General features: G+C 41.5%; 1 protein-coding gene across 2 annotated transcripts in view; it reads right to left on the bottom strand.

Moving 5' to 3' along the window:
• The window catches only part of LOC134464030 (uncharacterized), a 43,275-nt gene that overhangs the window by 2,972 nt on the left and 17,058 nt on the right, over positions 1 to 23,245 (bottom strand). For both annotated transcript variants that reach the window (XM_063217472.1, XM_063217473.1), the window contains exons 9-13: positions 13,407 to 13,468; positions 12,542 to 12,883; positions 10,249 to 10,590; positions 7,547 to 8,086; positions 424 to 903 (exon numbers count right to left, since the gene is read on the bottom strand). In XM_063217472.1, coding sequence (XP_063073542.1) covers positions 424 to 903; positions 7,547 to 8,086; positions 10,249 to 10,590; positions 12,542 to 12,883; positions 13,407 to 13,468 — 1,766 coding nt within the window. The remainder of the gene's footprint in view (positions 1 to 423; positions 904 to 7,546; positions 8,087 to 10,248; positions 10,591 to 12,541; positions 12,884 to 13,406; positions 13,469 to 23,245) is intronic.

Raw genomic sequence — 23,245 nt, 5'->3', positions numbered from 1 at the left:
TCCCCTGTCTTTTTAGTGGAAAAGGTAACAATTCTGAATGGGCAGCATGAATTCAGGAAATAAACTGCTGAAAATATTACACAGTGCAACTTTAAAGGTGACTACCCTCAAATGCTAAGTATTCATTGTGACAGAGAAAATTGCACTTTTCATACATGAAAAGGGGGATCTTACATATACATTTTTAGCTGCAAAAATACTGTACTTTGGTTATACTGCTAAATATTTGCTCATTATTTAGTAAATATTCATGAAAAGATCAAAATTGGCGATAGATAGATAGATAGATAGATAGATAGATAGATAGATAGATAGATAGATAGATAGATAGATAGATAGATAGATAGATAGCATCTGCATAGTTGCAGCAGCTACTCTGGCCACCATCCTACATCCCGCAACTTTAAGGACAATTTCACAAACCTGGCTCTCTGTGAAAAGTGCCGGCCAGCGTTGCATTATCTGACCGACATCAGGGATGCTCTTCACAATCTCCTCTCTTCGCAGGGCAAACGTGACGTGCATGTTCCTTTTCATAAAAGTGCCGTCTTGGCTTTTCTTCCGCACTTCCTTGACCATGGCGTCTCGAAGAACCTCGAGCCCTGCGGCGTCCATCCCATCAGGAAACTGCGGTAGGTAATTCAGCTCCCCCTTTCGCGGCTTCTTTATGTTCCGCGCGGGAAACTCGCCGTCGGCGTTGTTTCGTCGTCCACGCTTGCCGCTGTTGACCACGACGTCGGCGCGGCCCAGCTGCCGCAGCTTCGTGCGGTAATTCCCCATTTTAAACTTCAGGCTGTAGATCCAGCCCTGCCGGCCGGACCCCCCGCTCGGCTCTCTGAGGCATGGGTGCTTCTCCACCAAGGCTTTGGCCACGATGTCGATATCCCACTGGTTCGGGTAGGCCTTGTGAAGTTAAGTAAAGTAAGGTAAAGTTTATTTATACAGTTCTTTTTTTCATACACACACATACACACAAGAGTGTTGGCCACAATATTATGCTGAATACCAATCTAGTAAAATATAGTATTTGGGTGGGGAACCGTTTTCATTCCAGCAGTTTCATTCGAAGTCCTCCAAGAGCCGTACTATGAAAACAAACCAAGATTTCCCTACGTATATGCTCGGCGGCCACCTTAGTAACATATCCCACCTTCACTAGGTCCCCTGATTATAAAACTTCATTGTATTGCAAATGTAGCTTCTAAGATTTCTTTACGAAACATGTCATATTTCCTGTGAATTATATCGGGGGTGGGTAAGACTGCCTAAAGCTGGGCTTACACTGTGCGACTTTTGCCCCGATTTTGCCCCGATTTGGCCCCGATTTGGCACTCGCGCGACTTTTTGGGAGTCGGGCCGATTTCTTGCTCAATCGCAGGTCAATCGTGAGTCTCGCATCGTGCAGTGTACATGGGGTAACGACAAGCGATTTCGCCTCACGATAGTGCAATCGCGGGGTCGCAAGAAAATCAAAACGGTTTGAAATTCTGGTCGTGGCTCGTGCGTAAATCGCACAGTTAAAGCAGTGCTACGACCCGATTTGACACTTCACATGCACAAATTAATAGGGCTGTGCGATTCGCTGTTGAGCGCGACCTCATCTCCACCTCAGGTGCGCATGTTCCCTCCTCTGCAGACCAGGGAAACATGCCTGTCGCGTCGTACGGTGGAAGCATTTCGCTCGCATCCGACTGTCGGCTCGTGTAGTGTGAGGACATGAGTCGTGAGCTGTGAACTTCTAAACAGTGAAATTCCATCGTGCAGTGTGAGCAGAAGCTTAAGACCCACGAGTGAAAATATTGCACAGTGTATGCCTGGCTTTAACGGCCCTCAAGACATAGGTTCCCCACCAATGAGATAAATTAAAAACTCAGCCTAAAGGGACAAATATATCTTACCAAATACAGCATGTGCTGTAGTCTTACCTGACTATATGGGTTTTTTCTCAGACCTAAGAGCTTTCACCCCCTGGGTCATTTCACGTGAAATCAGACGCTTTGGGACCCGACCGATCCGGATTTCAATCATACTTGGTGTGCCTTTTTAGTAGCAAGGTAGCACCCCAGAACTGCATTGGTTTGAATCTGACACTAATATTAAGGGAGAAACAGACTAGGAAAGGTTCACATTTTAGGGTAGGACACTATACATTCAGCCTTGAATATATCAGTCAGTGTTAGTCACAAAAAGATGCCTGTGGTGTTATTTGAAAGCTCTTTTCTGGCTCTACATATTACACAATCAGCTTGGAATACAACAACTCTCAGAATATGAATTATGATAAATTGAAAAATTAAAAATTGAATATCTAAAAAAACTATATTTTAAAATGGCCAGTTCCTTGTCCAAACGTAGCCGGCAATGTCATTAGCAACACCTCAAATGCTGGTGTTCGGTTCTTTATTCATTTCAGAGAGAATTTGACTCAAAAATATGGCATCATACAGACCACTTACTAATAATATGGTAATACCATAGTAGCATCACATGACAAAACAAAAACAAAACAAAAATGGTCAGTTTCCATGGTCCCAGGTTTCAGAAACTAAGGCAGATGTCCATTTATACACACCAAATGATGATATGTGAATGTTTGAACATTCCTTCTCTGTGTACCTGTGTCATCTTCCCTTTACCATACTTTAAAGAGATAATCAATGGCTACACTCTCATTTTGTACTCTACCAGTGCATTTGAAGCAGCAGCTGTGTCTTTTGTAGATAATGTATAAGTACGTCCCGTTGCAGTTAGGTTCCACTACCAGAAGCACATCCTGATGATCATGACAAGTCTATCTGGTCTGAAGGGAAAAGTGAAGGATGGAGATGGTCCATGAGGATGCAGGAAGTTCAGTTTCACCTCTCCAGTGCTCAGCATACATTCCTCAACACATGCTAGCCACCAGTTGCCATCATATACAGCTACAACATACCCTTTGATGCTTGAAAATGTAACACATTCCTTTACTGAGCTCACTCTTTCAACTCCTTCTCTGAATGCGGAAAATGGCCTAATGTCCATTGACAATGGGCAGAAGCTGTGTAGTTTTTGAGTACCTGGAATAGTTCTTGCAGATTCAAACCTCTTCAACAGGTTCTCAGCTTCATGATGGTGCATCTCTCTCAAGAACATCCATTGCCAGTTTGCCACAACAGAGATGTACCATCATGAAGCTGAGAACCTGTTGAAAAGGTTGGAATCTGCAAGAACTATTCCAGGTACTCAAAAACTACACAGCTTCTGCCCATTGTCAATGGACACAGTGGAAGTTAGGCCATTTTCAGCATTCAGAGAGGGCAGAGTTGAAAGAGTGAGCTCAGTAAAGGAATGTGTTACATTTTCAAGCATCAAAGGGTATGTTGTAGCTGTATATGATGGCAACTGGTGGCTAGCATGTGTTGAGGAATGTATGCCGAGCACTGGAGAGGTGAAACTGAACTTCCTGTATCTTCATGGACCATCTCCATCCTGCACTTATCCCTTCAGACCAGATACCTGTAGACTTGTCATGGATCATCAGGATGTGCTTCTGGTAGTGGAACCTGTAACTGCAACGGGACGTACTTATACATTATCTACAAAAGACACAGCTGCTGCTTCAAATGCACTGGTAGAGTACAAAATGAGTGTAGCCATTGATTATCTCTTTAAAGTACGGTAAAGGGAAGATGACACAGGTACACAGAGAAGGAATGTTCAAACATTCACATATCATCATTTGGTGTGTATAAATGGACATCTGCCTTAGTTTCTGAAATCTGGGACCATGGAAACTGATCATTTTTGTTCTGTTTTTGTTTTGTCATGTGATGCTACTATGGTATTACCATATTATTAGTAAGTGGTCTGTATGATGCCATATTTGTGAGTCAAATTCTGTCTGAAATGAATAAAGAACCGAACACCAGCATTTGAGGTGTTGCTAATGACATTGCCGGCTACGTTTGGACAAGGAACTGGCCATTTTAAGGGCGTATTCACACCTACCACGTTTGGTCCGGACCAAAGGACCAAACGGACCAGGTTCGGACCTTTTGGGATGGTCTGAATACAAACCAGCGAATCCTGGTCCGGACCAAACAAGCGGACCGAGACCGAGCTGAAAGGTCGGACTCGGTCCGGATCAAACGAACCCTGGTGCGGACCTTTTGGAGGTGTGAAAGCAGACCGGCCCTAATCCCAAACTTTTTGCTTTTTTGTACTTCGGGAGCTTCCGTCGTTTGTCGAGATTAATGGGAAACAGAGTGTAAACAAAGCGACTCCACAATTTGTCATGTCCATGTCTTTGGTGTAAATTCGACAGAGTGGTTTGTTTGCAACAATATTAATATTAATAAAATAATAGCCTAAACTATCGCAATCGTGGGCGTAGGCTAGGCCTACATTATTGTAGGCTACGGTCATTCATATTTTCAATGAGGATGGCTTGTCAGTGGAGCACAGGAAAGGAAAAAGAGACTGTTAGTTTACCTATCACAGCATTTTAAATGTTGATTGGGGCAAATCCGAAAAGCATCTACTGAAGAAACGGAAGAAAACACTGTAGTCCGCACAGTATGGATTCTGATAATGATAGCAATAATTACGTTGGCACTTATCCCCCTGGCTTGCTAGCTGTGCGTTGGATGGATGTAGGCTAGTGGAATAGCCTAGGCTACTTGAAGAAGTTGTGATGAAGACAACGAAGGTAATTCATTAATTTACCCGCTGTGGTGGCATGTTGGCAAGTTTGTATGATCCAAACGCTATGCCCGTGCTCATCATGTTACCTTTTTCTTGATGGAGTCAGTGCGTGAAATAGCCTGCAAATGGTGGCCAATACTCTAATGCAAACGTATGTAAATGACAGAGAAGAAAGAATGGCTTGGTGCGTGGAATAAGCTCGCCAATGTTTCACATTGAGCCTGTTTTGCGTTGTTCCCAGACATCCCAAGTGTAAAACACTGATTGCAGGGAGGTGGTTATTCTAATATTGATGAAACCAGCCAGCAATCTCGCCCGCACGCTATGACATTATAAGAAAGAAAGAAAGAAAGAAAGAGGGATAAAATGTGGCCATCCCAACTCGCGGGATCAATCAATTGTCTTTCAGGAAGACTCCCTTCATGTCATGAGCTTCAGATAGTCTGCGCTATATTTCGTGTGAGCGCTATGCCATACATGCCGTGAACGTTTATTTTACATGCCGCTGAACTCTTTGGTTGCGTGTAGAACTAGGCCTATTTGGACATAGCCTTAACTTGTTGCGCGTGTCGTTTCTGACCAATAGCTGAACGACCTCAGGGCGCGTGGCTTTCTTGTCGATTTTGGTCCGCTTACTGAAATGTACACAGTCTGAAAGCCAACCGCACCAAATTTTTAAAATTAGGTTCGGACCAAACAAAGTGAACTATCGGACTTTCCTGGTCTGAATACGCCCTAAAATATAGTTTTTTTAGATATTCAATTTTTAATTTTTCAATTTATCATAAATCATGTTCTGAGAGTTGTTGTATTCCAAGCTGATTGTGTAATATGTAGAGCCAGAAAAGAGCTTTCAAATAACACCACAGGCATCTTTTTGTGACTAACACTGACTGATATATTCAAGGCTGAATGTATAGTGTCCTACCCTAAAATGTGAACCTTTCCTAGTCTGTTTCTCCCTTAATATTAGTGTCAGATTCAAACCAATGCAGTTCTGGGGTGCTACCTTGCTACTAAAAAGGCACACCAAGTATGATTGAAATCCGGGTCGGTCGGGTCCCAAAGTGTCTGATTTCACGTGAAATGACCCCCCTATAAACCATGAATCAAGTGAAAAAGGGAGTTTTTCCTCACCCGTTGCCACCAGGGGCCACATTTGAGTGCCCAAATTCAATGTGACTATTTATCACTTATCCTGGACCCAACCTATGTGGACCTTATACAGTGCCTCTCAAAAGTCTACACACCCCTGTTCAAATTCAAGGATTTTGTCATGTAGAAAAATGACTGAAAGACAAATAATTTCACAACTTTTCCCACTTAAATCTAAACTATTATCCTGCACAATGCAGTTGAAAAACAAACCCAAAGCTTTAAAGGGAAAGAATAGAAAATAAAAAACTTGAATTAGCATGGTTGCATAAATATGCACACCCTTGAACTAATACCTTGTTGCAGCACCTTTCCTTCGATTACAGTACTCAGTCTTTTTTTAGTAAGACTCTATCAGCATGGCAAACGTTGATGTGACAATTTTTTCCACTTATCTTTGCAAAAGCACTCCAAATCTGACAGATTGCGAATGCATCTCATCTGCACAGTCCTTCTCAGATCGCCCAACAGATGTTCCGTGTCATACAGGTCTGAACTCTGTCTGGGCCATTCTTAAACCTCAATCTTATTCTAATGAAGCCATTTTTTGTTGATTTTTGGCATGTGTCTGAGGTAATTGTCGTTCTGAATGATTAAGTTCATCTGCATCATCACCTTTCTAACAGGGGGCAGAAGGTTTTGTGCCACTACAATGGCCCCTGTGGAACTGTTCATAATTCCTGCCTCCCTGACTTAAGCCCCAGTTACAGCAGAAGAACAACAGTCACATAGCATGATGCTGCCACCACCATGCTTCACTTTATGCATGGCGTTACCTTGGCATTGTAGTGTTGTTTTTCTGCCAAACATACCTCTTGGAATTATGTCCAAAATGTTCGACCTCGGTTTAACCTGACCATAACATATCTTCTCACATGCATTTGGGAGATTACAGAAGTATTTTTTGCTAGATTTACTCCACCAAGAGATTGAATTTGGTCATAATTCCAAAGGGTATATTTGGCACAAAACATCACCCCAATAACACCATACCTAACATGAAGTATGGTGGTGGCAGCATTGTTCTTTTGTGCTGTTTTTCTTCAGTTGTAACTGGGACCTTCATTATGGAGGAGAGAATTATGAAAATTTCCACAGGGGCCGTGGTAGTGGCACAAAACCTTCGGCCCCCTGGTAGAAAGGTGAAGATGCAGAGGAACTAATCTTTCAGAACGTCAATTTCTCCAAGCACACGCCTAAGTCTACAAAAAGAATGACTTCACCAGAACAATATTGAGGTTTTGGAATGGCCCAGACAAGCCAAAGGTGCTGCAACTAAGTATTAATTTAAGGGTGTGTATATTTATGCAACCATGTTAATTGAAGTTTTTTATTTTCTATTGTTTCCATTTAAAGCTTTATGCTTGTTTCTCAATTGCATTGTACAGGTTAATAGTTTAGATTGAAGGTGGAAAAAGCTGTGAATTTATTTGTCTTTCGGTCATTTTTTTACATCACAAAAACCTGACATTTGAAGAGGGGTGTGTAGACTTTTTGAAGCCACTGTACCTCTATAATTTATGACTCTACTTTTGTCTACTTCTTTTGTCTTCTTGCTATTCTTTCTTGTTTCTGTCTCTCTTTTCTACTTCTCTTTTTAACTCCATCTTTAACATTGATGTTTTTTTTACCATTTGTTAAGCACTTTGAGCTGCATGCCTTGCATGATATAGTGCTATACAAATACAGTTGTTATTATTATTATTACCTTGTAGCTGTAGATCTCCTCTGCCAACGTCTCCAGGATGCAGTGCTTCAGCTCCTTGGTGGGAAACAGGAACTTGCCGTCGCGCAAGTACATCTGGTTGCCTTGGCGTAGTCTGTACTCCACGTTGGCAGAAAACTGTGGGATGCAGAACACCTCGGGCCACGGCTTCTTCTGACCGCCCTGCAGAGACGACGACGAGAAGGCGGGCAGGACGTGGTTGTCCTCTGAGACTGTGTCAGGTGAACTGCCCCCCAGGAGCTCGTGGTGAAGCTCGCTTAGCGGCACTGGGACGAGGTCAAGGAGAGGAATAATTCGGACGGTGGGCTTCGCGGGGAGTTCGGAGATGTGTGAGAGGTGGGTGAGTGCGCCGTCGAAATCGGGGTCTTCGTACTGCAAGACGAAGTTGTAATCGAGGTCCATTGCTTGTTTCAGCCAGTTCACCAAGTCATCCACCGTGTTTGGAACCGGAGTCATTGTCATTCTTCGTGTATCCCCGTTACAAGAAACTACTCTCATTGTCAGCTGATTCTGTGTAGAAATCTAAGGGGGGTAAAAAAAAGACACATTGAAAGTTTCCAAAAATAACTTAAAGGGACATTCAACCCATTTGCATTAGGCTTTCCATTGTTCGACACCCAGTCATACTTTTGAATGGTCGTGCAACACTCTCTCAATTCCCCCTGATACAGGAGAAATCCATATTCACCTCTTAACACTTCCTCCTACAATGATGTAAAAATGGTCATTTTGCATCATTGTAGGAGGAAGTATAAGAGAGGTGGATTGTTGTTGAGACTACAAGCCTTTTTCCCACCCTTTCAACCCCGCCCATAGGGGGTTCGGCCTAACACAGATCAGTGTGCAAGTGCTTTTGAAATCACTGGCATTCTTCAATAAGTGCATTCGATTTCGCATCAACGCATGCATGCGCATGAAGACAGCAATGCACCCTGGATCAAAATGCTGCATGTCGGTTAGATTTCCTGTCAAACTTTGAAATTTCGTCGACGTTGCGTTGACGAGGTGACATGTCACATGGTGTCAAATTATCGCGGGATGCATGCGACTGCAGTCAGATCTTGCAACCTCTGCAGTTGCTTATCCCCTTCAACGCTCGTCGGCGGACTGCCTCCGAGGTCACGCGCCCATGAACTGGTTGGTCAACAACTCACTCACGTGTGTATATGGGTCTTGTCTCACACCTCTACACAAGTTTGCGCAGGTCCCCACTTCAGCTCCTCCTCATTGCCTGTCCCCCCACTCCTCACACGTGGTGTGTTAGTAGAGCAAACTGGTGCAAGCTCATCGTCTCGTTCATATTTGTGGCCGACTTTAGATGCGCTGTATTTAATAACACCCACATCGTGACAACAAGTTCTCGCTCACGCCCTTCGTCAATGTTGATCGACAGCAACGAAGTCGTATGGGGCTAGTAAGGCCTGGGTGTGGCCTGTGGAGCTTGAGCATTGCAAATTAGAAATTTATGCTACTATTCTATTATGAGGATTGTTGTCACAAATCCACAAGCGCTAAAAGGTCATTTTCTGCCTTTTCTCGGCCAAGAAGGCACCAAATTAGAAATTTATGCTACTATTCTACTACATATATGACCCACATTCAATACATATTCATGTCTCCACCGGTGGAATGCTCCTTTAAGATCACTTTAGAATTATCATAAGTAGGGCTGGGACTCGATTAAATTTTTTAATCGAATTAATCTATAGGCTTTGGAATTAATTAATCGAATTAATCACATTTTAATCACATTTAAATATCTAAAACGAAGCCAATTGGAGCCAATTGGAGCCAATTTTGGTCCCCTAGGGGAAATTCTTTCTCTGCACTTTATCCCATTTGGCCTAGTGAATCACATTGAAGTACACACACTAGTCCGTAGCAGTGGGCTGCCTGCTGAGCGGCGCCCGGGGAGCAGTGTGGGGGTTAGGTGCCTTGCTCAAGGGCACTTCAGCCGTGGTTCGGTCGGGCATTGAACCGGGAACCCTTGGGTTGCCAACCCAGTGCTCTAACCACTGAGCCACGGCTGCCCTCTGACTTGAGAACAGTGAAAAATTAGTTTATAATATTATTAATTTTTAAAAGAAGGGAGAACTCTTCTCAATTTCAGAAGGCTGTTCACCATCAGGCGTAATACTGCACTCCACTGGTCTAATCCAGAACTATGTAGCTATATTATACTGCGATTAATTTTTAAAATCGTGTTAATTAATTAATCGCATTGTGTGATTAATTAATCTAAATGAATGCATTAATGTCCCAGCCCTAATCATAAGCCTACTCTGTATGTTGACATTGGAAAGAGATAATGGAGGAAGGAAAAAAAGTGGTAGGAATAATAATGATTATGATATCATGCAATCATGCAGTCATTTCTTTAAGACAAACACACTTGAGCGAGCTGCCAAAGGCTGAGTAATCTGACTGAATTCAGGGAGAGTGTTAGGATCGGCGTGAATGATATATATATATATATATATTTTTTTTTTTGTTAGGGTTTTTTCTTTTTAAGTGATATGCTACCCCAGGTAAAATTAAGTTGCTCCCCTAAGTCTCTAGAGTTGTGTTGTGTAGGAAATGCTTTTGCTGCCTTATTCAACTCCAGAGACATGGAGAAGTGATTAATTTCACCTGGGAGTGCAGTATCCCTTTACATCTCAGAGATGAAATGAACTAGAGCTTACCTCTTGCTGCTGAGCATCACCTCTGGATGTTGATGCGTTTACTGTGATGCCCTTATTCAGCTCACAGCGTCCTTTCCTTAGCGGCTTTGGGACGAGGTCAACAAGAGGAATAATTCGGATTGTGGGCATCTCAGGGAGCTGGGAGATGTTTGAGACATTAACAAGTGCACTGTCAAAGTCGGGGTCTTCGTACTGCAATCTCAAGTTGTAATCGAGGCGCATTGCTTTTTTCAGCCAGTTCACCAAGTCATCCACTGTGTTTGGAAAGGGAGCCATTGTCATTTTTCGTGCGTCCCCGTCACAGGAAATAACTCTCATTGTCAGCTGCTTCTGTGTTGACATCTAAGAGGGGTAAAAAAACCACAACTGTCATTTTTTTGACAGGAAAATAACACATCACTTCAAAAGTATCATAAGCTTACTACATGTTGACAGTGGAAAGATATTGTAGGTGAGAACAAAAGTGGCCACAGTCTGAACAATCTGACTGAATTCAGGGAGAGTGCTAGGATCTGATTTTTTTCCCCTTAAAGGGGTATGCCACTATTTTGGGGCTTAATACAGTTAAAATCGTAAAAAAAGAGACACATTGACAGTTTCAGAATTCACTTCAGAATTATCATAAACCTAATCTCTATGTTGACAGTGGAAAGAGATACTGTAGGAGAGAAAACAATGGTAGGAACAAGAATGATCATGGTATCATGCAATCATTTCTTTAAAAGAGGTCATCATGCCAGAGTGCATCACGCCTCTTTGCATGTTAAAGGGACACTGTGCAGGAAATGGTCAAAAAGGGTACTGCAACTATGCTGCTCATTGAAACTGGGCTGCCAATTGCCAAATGTGATCTTTACATGAAAGTTTTCAAAGTAATAAACAAATATTTTCTAGTATGGTCCAAGTAGAGTCATTTTTGCAGCTAAAAATGGCTATTTTTGGAAATTCAAAATGGCGGACCATGGAGAAGATCCCCCTTTTCACGTATGAAAAGTGCAATTTTCCCAGTCATAATGAATACTTAGAATTTGATGCTGGTGGTAAGTGTTCATGAAAAAGGTAACATTAGTGAATGGGCAGCATGAATTCTGGAAATAAATAAATAAAAATCTCACACAGTGTCCCTTTAAGACGGTTAGCAACGACAAGAACCGAGAGACGGACCCCTGGACCGTCTATTGCGTTTTTTGCATCACGCCTCTTTGCATGTTAACTAGTGCTCCACAATGCCTGTGACAGTTTGGGCATGGTTTTGGTCACGGTGCAATTTCACCCCAATTTCACCATTTACCTGTATCCCACATGTTTCGCTGTTCTTCGCAAAAGTAAAGCAGCAGAAACGTTGATTTACTGACACGTTAAGGTTACGCATGGTTGTGTTCTGGGCCAAACAGAGCATTTTCACGTTAAACAACTGAGATTTGAAACAACACAACGGGAAAACTGCACAAACCTTGTCACGAGATAAAAGCAGTTTCCCGCTGCATAGAAGAGCATGTCTTAACTTGCAAAGATATCGCACCTCATCGCAGAATGCACTTAAGCAATTGCATAAAATAAATTTGCCTTTGCATGAGGTCAGTCTGTTCTAGGACTGTGCAATACATCGTATTTTTATAGCGATAACGATATTTCAGTGTATCGATACCAAATTTCATAATATCGATATAAACAATATTTTGGTCAGTTGCCTCTGCTGCCAAAAGAGACAGCAACAGAGCCTTCCCCTCGATGATATCAATATTGAATGAAAATATCGTGATATTGATATTTCCCAATATCGAGCAGCCCTAGTCTGTTCTTTAAGACAAACAAAAAGCACCTGAGCTAGCTGCCACAGTCTGATTAATCTCACTGAACTCAGGGAGAGAGCTGGGATTGTCATGATTGACAGTTTTTTGTGGGTTCTTTTTGGTTGCATCTTTAAAATGATACTTCACTCCCAGGTGAAATTAAGCCACTCCACACAGTCCCTAGAATTGGATCAGGGAGGAGAAGAGCATTCCAGGCAAACCAAGTATTGCCACAATCTAGCAGCATGGAATTTTGAAATGGCTACATTGGGTTATAACAACTATGCTAAGATATGGTACTGCTAAGGTCCGCTGCATTAGCTTATCTTAGGATAGTTGCCATTTCAAAAATGTCATGCTGCCAGATTCAGGAAATGTTTTCATTGCCTGGAGAGCGCTTTTGTCCTTTATTTCAACTAAGGACAGCGGGAAGTGAGTTCATTTCACTTGGGGGTGCAGTATCCCTTTACATCTCAGAGATGAAATGAAGTACAGCTTACCTCTTGCTGCTGAGCATCACCTCTCGATGTTGACCCGTTGACTGTGACGCCTTCATTCAGGTCGCTGCGCCCTTTGCTTAGAGGCACGGGGACGAGGTCAAGGAGAGGAATAATTCGGATGGTGGGCTTCTCAGGGAGTTCGGAGATGTATGAGAGGTGATTGAGTGCAAGGTCGAAATCGGGGTCTTCGTATTGCAAGACGAAGTTGTAATCGAGGTCCATTGCTTTTTTCAGCCAGTTCACCAACTCATCCACCGTGTTTGGAAGGGGAACCATTGTCATTTTGCGTGTGTCCCCGTCACAAGAAACAACTCTCATTGTCAGCTGCTTCTGTGTTGACATCTAAGAGGGGTAAAAAAAACACAACTGTCATTTTTTTGACAGGAAAATAACACATCACTTCAAAAGTATCATAAGCTTACTACATGTTGACAGTGGAAAGATATTGTAGGAGAGAACAAAAGTGGCCACAGCCTGAACAATCTGACTGAATTCAGGGAGGAGAGTGCTAGGATCTGATTTTTTTCCCCTTAAAGGGGTACTTTAGTTTCACTAGCTTAGCGACATGCTCCCTCTTTTAACTTGTCTTAAAGCAAGACAATGGCTTACATGAACAATAAGACACTTTACCACCTTTATAAACCCTGGCCAACGATTTTAACTGCATAAAGCCCCAAAATAGTGGCATACCCCTGTAAGGGATACGCTACCCCCAGGTATAATTAAGTCTCTCCCCGGAGTCCCTAGTCTTGCATTGCCTGCAGAGCGCTTCTGCTCACTTATTCAACTCTAGGGACAGCAGGAAGTGACTTAATTGGGGGGGTGGTATCCCTTTACATCTCAGATGAATTGAACTAGAGCTTACCTGCTGCTGCTGAGCATCACTTCTGGACATTGACGTGTTTACTGTGGCGCTTTCATGAACACCTGCAAACGAATTCACAGCAAGGTTATCCGCTGCTACAAACACACAGCCACTGCATTTCATCACATTACACTACACTGAGCTGATGCTTTTGTGGTGTAATTACAACACTAGTTCATGACATTGCATAGCTATTACATCATTTACTCCATTATACCTAATGAGATAGATGGACTGTGTTATTACTGAAAAACACTGAAAACCCACCACAAACTTGATCCAACCAGTGCAGAGTTAACTAATCGTAAAACAAGTACACAGGTCTACTGGTTACTCAGATAAGTTACTTGTGATGGAAGTTACTTGTGTTTTTTTTTTTTTTTTTTACTTTTGACACCTCTGCAAGATATTTGTTACACGTTACCACAGTGTTACAGGGTTTCATGACATTGGTCCGACAGCCCATCAGTCCGGCTGTAAACCCGTTGAGATGCAAGTAACTGGCTGAGAATTACACGCTTAATTAAAACCCATTACTTACATTTGAACAAAACCAACCAGAAAGGGTGCTGCCATTTTACGGCAATGCCTTTTGCGTCCAGTGGTAGGCTACCTAGCCTTCTAAATTGTTTGAAGCAGACCCAAATGTATGATTTAAAGGTACACTGTGCAGGAAATGGTCAAAAAGGTACTGCAACTATGCTGCTAATTGAAACTGCGTTGCCTATTCCTATTGCCAAATTTGATCATTTCATGAAAGTTGAACAAGTAATAAACTAATATTTTCTAGTATGGCCCAAGTACAGTCATTTTTGCAGCCCAAAATGGCCATTTCTGGAAATTCAAAATAGTCAACCATGGAGAAGATCCCCCTTTTCATGTATGAAAAGTGCAATTTTTTCCAGTCATAATTAATACTTAGAATTTGATGGTGGTGGTAAGTATTCATGAAAAAGGTAACATTAGTGAATGGGCAGCATGAATTCTGGAAATAAACAACTAAAAATCTTAAACAGTGCACCTCTGAGCGTTTTGGATGATGGGCTGTCAAGCCAATGACCTGTCAGATGGCTACAGTGCCTTCAAACTTGTGCAGAGTTTATCTACACATTAGAACTGTCCCAACAGTATCAAGATTTAAAAAGAAATGCAAAACAGCTTTATTTTCATTTATCTTCATATTTACCTCCTCCCTGTAATACTTTCTGTATTTTCCCTTCCTTTCTATACTGTATATTCTCCTTCTTCATCTCCCTGGCACATTGAATGACAGTTATGTATGAAAATATGATATGGAAATCCTGCTGCTATTGCTAGTGCTGCACATTAAGACCACAATGATGAGACAAGGTTATGGAAAAAAGGTTGCAGACCTCAACGTTTGTTTGACTACGGAGGTGTAATAGGCTAGCATAGCAGAGTTTAACATTGATCTACATCAGGCATGGGCAACTGGAGGCCTGAGGGCCACATGCGGCCCACCTCCTCACTCAGTGTGGCCTATAGATAAAACTTAAATAATAATAAAAACATGAATCAATTTGTTGTAATTATACTATTTGCTGATACAGAACACTATTTCTTCCAAACAGCATCGTCAGTCACTGGGCAAGCAACTGCACCTCGAATTCTGTGAGTTGCAGTCAGATCCGTGGTCATGTGGCCCTCCAATGGTGGTGATGAAAAAATGTGGCCCTTCTAAAGTAGCTCATCCTTGATCTACATTTTGCAGGTAGATGATAACTAGTACCCTGGCTTCACACTGCCTGGTTCATAATCAATGCCATATACAGTGCAACTATAAACCCATTCCCTGAAAGGTGCTCTTTTTATCGTAAATGCATTATATTTACAAATTGAATAATATTCACGAAGTAGTATACATGAGGTGAACTGTATTCACATGAAATATTCATATTTACTGATATATTGCTTCATCTAAAATGTCAGTTTTTTTAAATAGTGTATGCGTAGATATTCCTGTGCACTGAAGTGGTAGGTTAGTGGCAGGTAGTATGACATATGACTTGCATAGTAATTTGTGGTATATGTAGAATAGTTGTGTTTGGAGTATGCTCACATCCAAATAAACAGGTGCTGGATTATGCTAATCGTACAAGGAGGAAGAGAGATCCACACACTGTTGCTGCTGCCGGTTTATCAAAGGCTACAGAACGTTACGAACCTAACATGGTCGGTGACAAAGACCACGTAAAGGTCGAAACGTGTAACCGTCAAAACATCTACAACTAGAATGGTGTGTGTATGCTGCTTTTGACTTTTTAATGGAGTGTTATTGTTTATTGAGTCAAAGGTGGGTCCCGAACATTTGTGAAAAGGGAAGTTGAAAAGGGTTGGGAACCCCAGACGTAGCACATGTCATACAACAAGGTCAATGAACGTGCCTCATATTACACAATCGGAGGTATAAGCCAAGTTAAAATGCAGGGAGACATAAAACTTAGTTAGTAGTGTAATAATAAAAAGACGTGGCTATAAAAGACACAGGTAGAGATGGACATCAACACATTCATAGAGTAGACATTCCTCATGCCACATGGAAAGGGCTCAAGTCACATGTTTAACCCTGTTAAGTGCAGCCCTTTCATGCAGATGGGATGCTGAAAAAGGCTGAACTACATCATAACAAAATGTCTGTCTTGGCATGGTATAGAGAGAGAAATGTAATTTCATTTTCATTGTATGACTTGTGCATATGAAGAAAGTGACAATAAAAGCTGACTTGACTTGACAAAATTGCCATGACATTACTCAGAGCTTTATAAGTAACTTGCTTGCATTTCTTTTTAAGCAAAAATACAGTAAGGTTGAAATTGAGCAATTACTTTCATACCTTTACTAACATGTCTTTTCAAACGTACATGACTTGAATTTTACTGTAATGTTTCAGTAGTGTTACTGTACTGTTACTCTAAGCAAACTACACCGATTCAAAAGTACATTTCAAACCTTGAAGAGAAACAACTCACCTCATTCAGAGCACAGTGTCCATTGTTTTATACTGAAATTTTGGACACAAGCTGCTCACCCGAGAACGGTCAACAATTGTGGAAGCGCAGTGTCAGTTTCAGAATACCAGTGAACCAATGGGTGCAAAAATGACGGTATAGACGTGACCTGGCCGGGTGACCTGCCCATAATACTTCTCTTGATTAGTATTCATGGTCTGGAGGTTCTTTCCCGGGGAGGGTTTAGTCGTCTGTCCACTCTTTTCCATTGGTGGACAAAGTAAAAGTAAAAAAAGAAACACAGTTTCTTTCCAACACAAGTAACTTATCTGAGTACTTGTCTTACAATTCGTTGATTCTGCACAGGTTGGGTTGAGTTTGTGGTGGGTCCTTGTTAGGTTTTTATTGTTTTTCAGTAACTGTTGCTTCTGTTGTAATTACACCACGAAAGCACTTTTACTTTTTTCACCACTGCTCTTTTCAAACCAGAACTGAGTGTTATCCTCCCATCCTTCTAATCGTGTCAGGTCAAAGAACCTCCAGACCATGAATATGATTGAAGATAAGTATTATGGGCAGCTCATACTAGGCTAGACGTGTACTGAGCGGTATTTGACGTTCATTTGCTTAGATCAGTGGTTCTCAACCTTTTTTGAACAAGCACCCCCTTGACCTCATCTGCCTGAAGCTCAGACTGAAGTTTTCATGTTGAAGTGACAGACACAAAACACTACATTTTAAAATATTACACAAATAGCTGTTTAGTTTCTCCGCAGTAAATGTATGTTGCAAGAATGTAAATCCAGCAACATTAAATATTTCCAACCTTCAAAACAATTCCATGTGTGGATTTCTACCAATACATAGCATCAACTTTGACAATATTCATTCATTCAGTGGCAAAATGCACCAAAACTAAATACATTTCTTCCTCTAGTAAAAAAAATATTGAGTGCAAGAAAAGTCAAAAGAACCATTGCTGCCAGTTGGTGATGGCACTTGATATTATAAATGTATTTTGATTGTTTTAAAGTGTAAATTATTGTTGTCATTGTTATTGGACTGTACATGGCAGCAGCATTCCTACCATTGGAAAAGGGAAAATCTAAGCTCAAGTTTCAAAAAGTACCAACATGTCTTTATTCACTACCATAATTTGACACGAACATGCATGGTTGTGTAAAATGTGAGGAAAAAGAAAAGTATGAGCAAAAACGGTGGTACAGTTTTCACACTACTTGCTGGATCACTTGTTTGTGCACGTGCCTGGTAGAATATGTAGCTTTAGTTATTTATATTACAAACGTATGCTGCCCATTCACAAATTCAACCTTTTCCATGAATATCAACTAAGTAGTAAACAGACATTTTACTTTACAAACTTTAGTTGTGATAGGCCACCGCTCATCTGTTTAGAAGGTGCAGGATTCAGTAGAAATTTCTGTATAAAAAGAAGGCAATCCGCACACTTCAGGTCTATTTTTGTGCAAAGAAGCTTTACTTGACTTGCAAGCTTTCGGTCCTTAGACCTTCATCAGGCAGAGTGCATACAAACAGTGCTTGTGGTTAATATACATCATTACTGGCACCTGTGGTGCAGCACTCTGAGTCAGTGAAGCATTCTGGGAAATGTAGTGAAAGACAAACATGAAACATGAACAGAGAAAAAACAAGAACAAGTCCATGCTTTGCAGACATCAGGCATTAGCCATCATAAATCAGAGCACAAACAGTTCAGAATTAAATCCATATTTCTTAATTATATAAACACACTCATGTCAAAATCCTCGTTTAGACCTGATGGTTGCAATGCATTTAGAGTATATATCCAAAAAAGTTCTCTTTGGCATAATTTCCTGTCGATGTCACCTCCTCTGTGTAGGGTTACTTGCTCTATACCTTGAAATCTAAGGGAAGAGAGAGGGTGTGACAGATCATTAAAATGACAGGCAACAGGATAGTTTTCATCTTTTCTCCTGATGGAGCTCTTATGTTCACTTATTCTTCTAAGCATGGACTTGTTCTTGTTTTTTCTCTGTTTATGTTTCATGTTTGTCTTTCACTACATTTCCCAGAATGCTTCACTGACTCAGAGTGCTGCACCACAGGTGCCAGTAATGATGTATATTAACCACAAGCACTGTTTGTATGCACTCTGCCTGATGAAGGTCTAAGGACCGAAAGCTTGCAAGTCAAGTAAAGCTTCTTTGCACAAAAAAAGACCTGAAGTGTGCGGATTGTCTCCTTTTTATACTTTACAAACTTTACAGTCAAAGATTTCTATGATTGGTAATTCAAAATATTGGACAGATAAAAGATCCAGTCATGTATGAAAAGTAGGGGTGGGCAAACATGAAAATCTTTAATCGCATTAACTCAATGACTTTCTGTGATTAATCGCGATTAATCGCATAGCGCACGAAACCCAAAAATAATAATAATAAATCATAAATAAAATAAATAATAAATAAAATAAAAATATTTTTTTAATAAAATAAAATAATTAATAATAATTTGCATATGTACTGTGTAGATAACCTATGTAGGTCTAATATAATATTCCACAATGGAAATGTAGGCTATTTGCCAACCTATCAGTCTAAATGTAGTAGGCTCTATGCCTATCCAATGTAGGCCTACTAATGAAACAAATTTTTGCATACAATACTACACTAGGGCTATTTAAGATTGCAGGCTACTGAAACTGATATATTAGAAATTATAAACTCAAATTAAGATGGTCTACATGGGCCTACAAGAAAAAAAGAAAAAAAACTTGTCACTTAACCCATTGACGCCGGTTGTTGCGTTACGCAACATTGGCCCTGACGCCGGTTGTTGCAAAACGCAACATTATTGATTTGTCAATATTTTCAAGACGCATGGGAGATGCAATGCACAATATTTTGTTCAAATACACAAGAGGTGGGTGTTCTCGATTTTTTAAAGATCATGTGGCAAAAAAAAGTTTGATTCGTCGACAAAAATGTCAAATGAAATCAACCATGCTCGCTTCTGCAGACGTGGGTTGTTTAGCCATTTCATTTCACACAGGTAAAAAAAAAAGGGGCAGTGGGTCACGAGAAACGCTGTTACAGCAAACGTGATGTTCAGTTGAAAGGTAATGAAGAGATTTTAATCGAGGAAAGGAAATATGATTGAAGACCCATTAGATAGAGAGCAGGAGTGTGATTTGCCGCGGCCGCATGAAGAGGTATGCGAGTGGCTTCCAAATAGACAGTCAGCTAGATTTCGCCCCCGACGTTACCAAAAATTCACTCCGACACTCGGGGCAATTGGCGGAAGGTGCCAATATCTGAGGAAGCACGTCCTTTAGATATAGGCCTATTTCAGAATATTTTCACTGAGGAACTTTCGGATATGGTGATAGCCTATTGGTGAGGCAGACAACGGTAGACATGCGGATTATAGACGCGCGGCCACACATCCAGCTCAAAGTGGAGCCCCGTTTCAAAATAGGATGAAATTTCTCATCGGTCTCTGCATAACGTTTGGAGGAATAAAGCGGCCATACTCGCCGGTGGGAGAGCAAGTGGCTGTATTAGACAAATGTCCCCCGATGTATGGCAGAAATGACTGCCTAACAATTACAATAATAATGATTATTATGATTTAGTTATAGTCGGCTATTGTAACAGTAGCAATAGCCTAGTAGCCTAATAGCCTATAATAAATAGCAGCATCAAGCATTATCCTGAAAGCACATGAAACTTTTTTCAATAATTTGATTATGAGATATAATTTTTTTTTAAGGAATATGTGTTGGTGTTAATGCTGAATGAGCATAATCCTGTGAAAGCAGAGTATTTTACCTTTTAAATGCAATTTATCCCATGTCCCTATGTGTTCCAGAGGCTGAGATATTGAATTTTTCATAGGAGTTTCCTAGCCTGAGTATCATCCTCCGTAGTGACCGCGCTGGCTCAATACTTTCGCTTGCTGACCACGGAGTCTGACCCTGCAGCCACCCCCGGCAGTTGGAATTCAGATATTCGTTCAGTATCTGAATAGCCAATAGGCTCGCTGATAGTCTAAGCCCCTCCCCAGCCCAATAACGCTGCCTCATCCATAAATGCAATATTATACATGTGTGCATACTAAGGTTTGCAATTAAAAATGTTGTTGAGAGTAGTACTGCCACATGATTATGAGATCGCAAATGATTTTGCATTAATATTGAAATGGTATTTTGAAGTGATAATTTCTGACCACGCTATGAACCTGCTAGTCAGTTCGCTGCTAGTCTGAACCACGCATTCTTTGTTATCCGTGGGCAGTCAGCTAACTGTATCTTTATCATTTTGTGTACAGATATGAATGTACGACAGCAGCTGCATGATGTTGTGTGCACTTAATGTTTCACCAGGTAGGCTTTGTTTTGCTACTCGATGTCGTTCTCATTCTGTTTATTTCACCAATGGAATACTGTAATGGAATGTCCCGTTTAATGAGGGAATGTTATCGTAGAATGTTGTCCATGATAATATGTATGTAAAAGACAATGGCTCCATGTCTCGTGCTGACAATTCACTATACGATCACAAGCAGCCAGAAAGAGTTTACTTCGCTGGAGATATGAATGTACGACAGCAGCTGCATGATGTTGTGTGCACTTAATGTTTCACCAGAATAAATGCGAGTTGGAGCCAACCTTTGTCGCCTTTCCTTGCCTTCGACCTGCCGCCGAATGCGGTCTGTTACACTGGGGCAGCGTTATTGGACTGTTGGTCTCTCAGGTCACCCAATCAAATGAGGCCCCGCCCAGCACGCGCAGCTTGAATTCCCTCATTAAGTGAGATAATTTCCAACTGCCGGGGGTGGCTGCAGGGTCAGACTCCGTGGTCAGCAAGCGAAAGTATTGAGCCAGCGCGGTCACTACGGAGGATGATACTCAGGCTAGGAGTTTCCAACCATTTTTTCTTGTCTCAAAAAACCCTCGGGCATTGGGGACCTTTTCTAAAAACGGGCTCAGGCGCCAATGGGTTAAAAAAACTATATGTTAAAACGGCTTGCCATAGGCGTGCGTCTGTGAGATATGTCCCGCCTTCTCTCACTGTCAAAGACTCCCACCTTCTCTCTTATCTGTCGCTATTTTTAAGGTGTTTCAGCGACTAGAAACTAATTGACTGTCTGTTGGCATTGACAGCAATTACATCTTTCAAAACAATAACGTTGACATGACTAACACTATCTTAAATGCTGACGAACTTGCCGATGTCGCGAAATCATAGCCTACCATGTTGATGCAGCCTACTATGCACGCGCAGCGCCATGTAGATAGATACCAAAACGTTGCGTGAGGAATGTAATATCTCGCGGTTCGCTTTTTGATCAGGGCTTTAGTAAGTCCGCGTGGCGTTATTGACAGCTGATAGACAGCCAGCACAACAGTACCCTTTTCATGCTGACCATACAATAGACTAACCTTGCGAGCTGCAAAGGCGAGCCACATGCTGCTTCAGAGTTGCGCAAGGAGGACCAGAACTGTGTAGGCTACCGAAAATGTCCATTCAGAAGTTGACGTCCTTCTGTAGGCTATGCCTGTTTTGTTTTGACTACTTTTCTAGACATTCTTCTTCTCTGTCAGCAGTCACTGGAAGCAGCAACAAGCGCGCTGACGCTTTCAAAATAAAAGCCACGAACGACGGTCATAAAAGGCAAACCCCCCCCCCCAAAAAAACACGAAAAAAACCCTGCTGCGCTATAGCGTTAACAAAATTGTCGGGCGATATTGACCTCAATAGTTAACGCACCGTTAACGCGTTAACGTTGCCCAGCCCTAATGAAAAGTGTACAATAAGTCATATACTAAGAAAGTGATGGTGGTGGTAAATATTCAAGAAAAAGATGACATTTGTAAATAGGAAGGATACATTCTGGAAATAAAACTACAGCAAATCACATACTCTACCTTTAAGCAACCATATAAAAGGGTGATAATTAATTCTTAAATTTACAAGTATTCTGGTGTCTGCTAGTAGCACTTGCGTGTGCAAAACCTTTCCCACAATGCTTGCAGTGGTAGGGCTTTTGTCCCGTGTGAGTGTTTTCATGTTCCTTGAGATGTGCTGCCCGAGAAAACTGATTTCCACACTGTCCACAGCAGAACAGTCTTTCTTGGTGAATCCGCAGGTGTTGCCTGAGATTTCCTGTGTTGGCAAAACGCTTCCCGCACTGTCCACAGCAGTACGGCCTTTCTCCTGGATTGATGCTCCGGTGTCTCCTGAGATGTTTTAACTGGGGAAAACTGTTGTTGGAGTCAGCGTTAAGTTTTGTCTTCTGTACAAGCACTCTTGTGTCATCTGAGATATTCTGGCCATGAAAAATGTCTGCCAAAGTATTTGCAGTGGTAGGGCTTTTTCCTGCGCGTATGTATTGGTTTCGTTCAAGGTCAGACTTGTCTTCCGTGTGACCTTCCTGGTGCGTTTCCATTGCTGCCTTTCTGAAGAAACTCTCTCCACAGAGAGGAGACTTATATGGCCTCCCATTATCCACATCTGTCTCTGGGACGGCTGTGAATTTGGGGATTGGCAGTTGCAATCCCCTTCCTACCACCGCCACAAAAGAAAGAAAGAAAAAGGGGAAAATACATAATTCAGCCTTTGTACAAGATTCCTACAATCCCAAACAATGTTTGTTGCTGTCCTTTTCCAGGTATCTCCACGAACAAACAAAAAACATGTACGTATGTATGTATATATGTATGCATGCATGTTTGTATATGCGTGACTGGATTTCAAACAAAGAGACACTGGTCTCAGAGAAAAACTGAGAAAATGATGATTTGATTTGAAATGAACAAAAGATTTTTTTGTGATTTTCAAGATTTTTTTTTTAAGAATATGCAGG

The sequence above is a fragment of the Engraulis encrasicolus genome, chromosome 15 (assembly GCF_034702125.1).
Source record: "Engraulis encrasicolus isolate BLACKSEA-1 chromosome 15, IST_EnEncr_1.0, whole genome shotgun sequence".
Classification (NCBI taxonomy): Eukaryota; Metazoa; Chordata; class Actinopteri; order Clupeiformes; family Engraulidae; genus Engraulis; species Engraulis encrasicolus.
The sequence above is the reverse complement of the archived record's forward strand: the minus strand, read 5'-3'. Positions and strand labels throughout refer to the sequence as shown.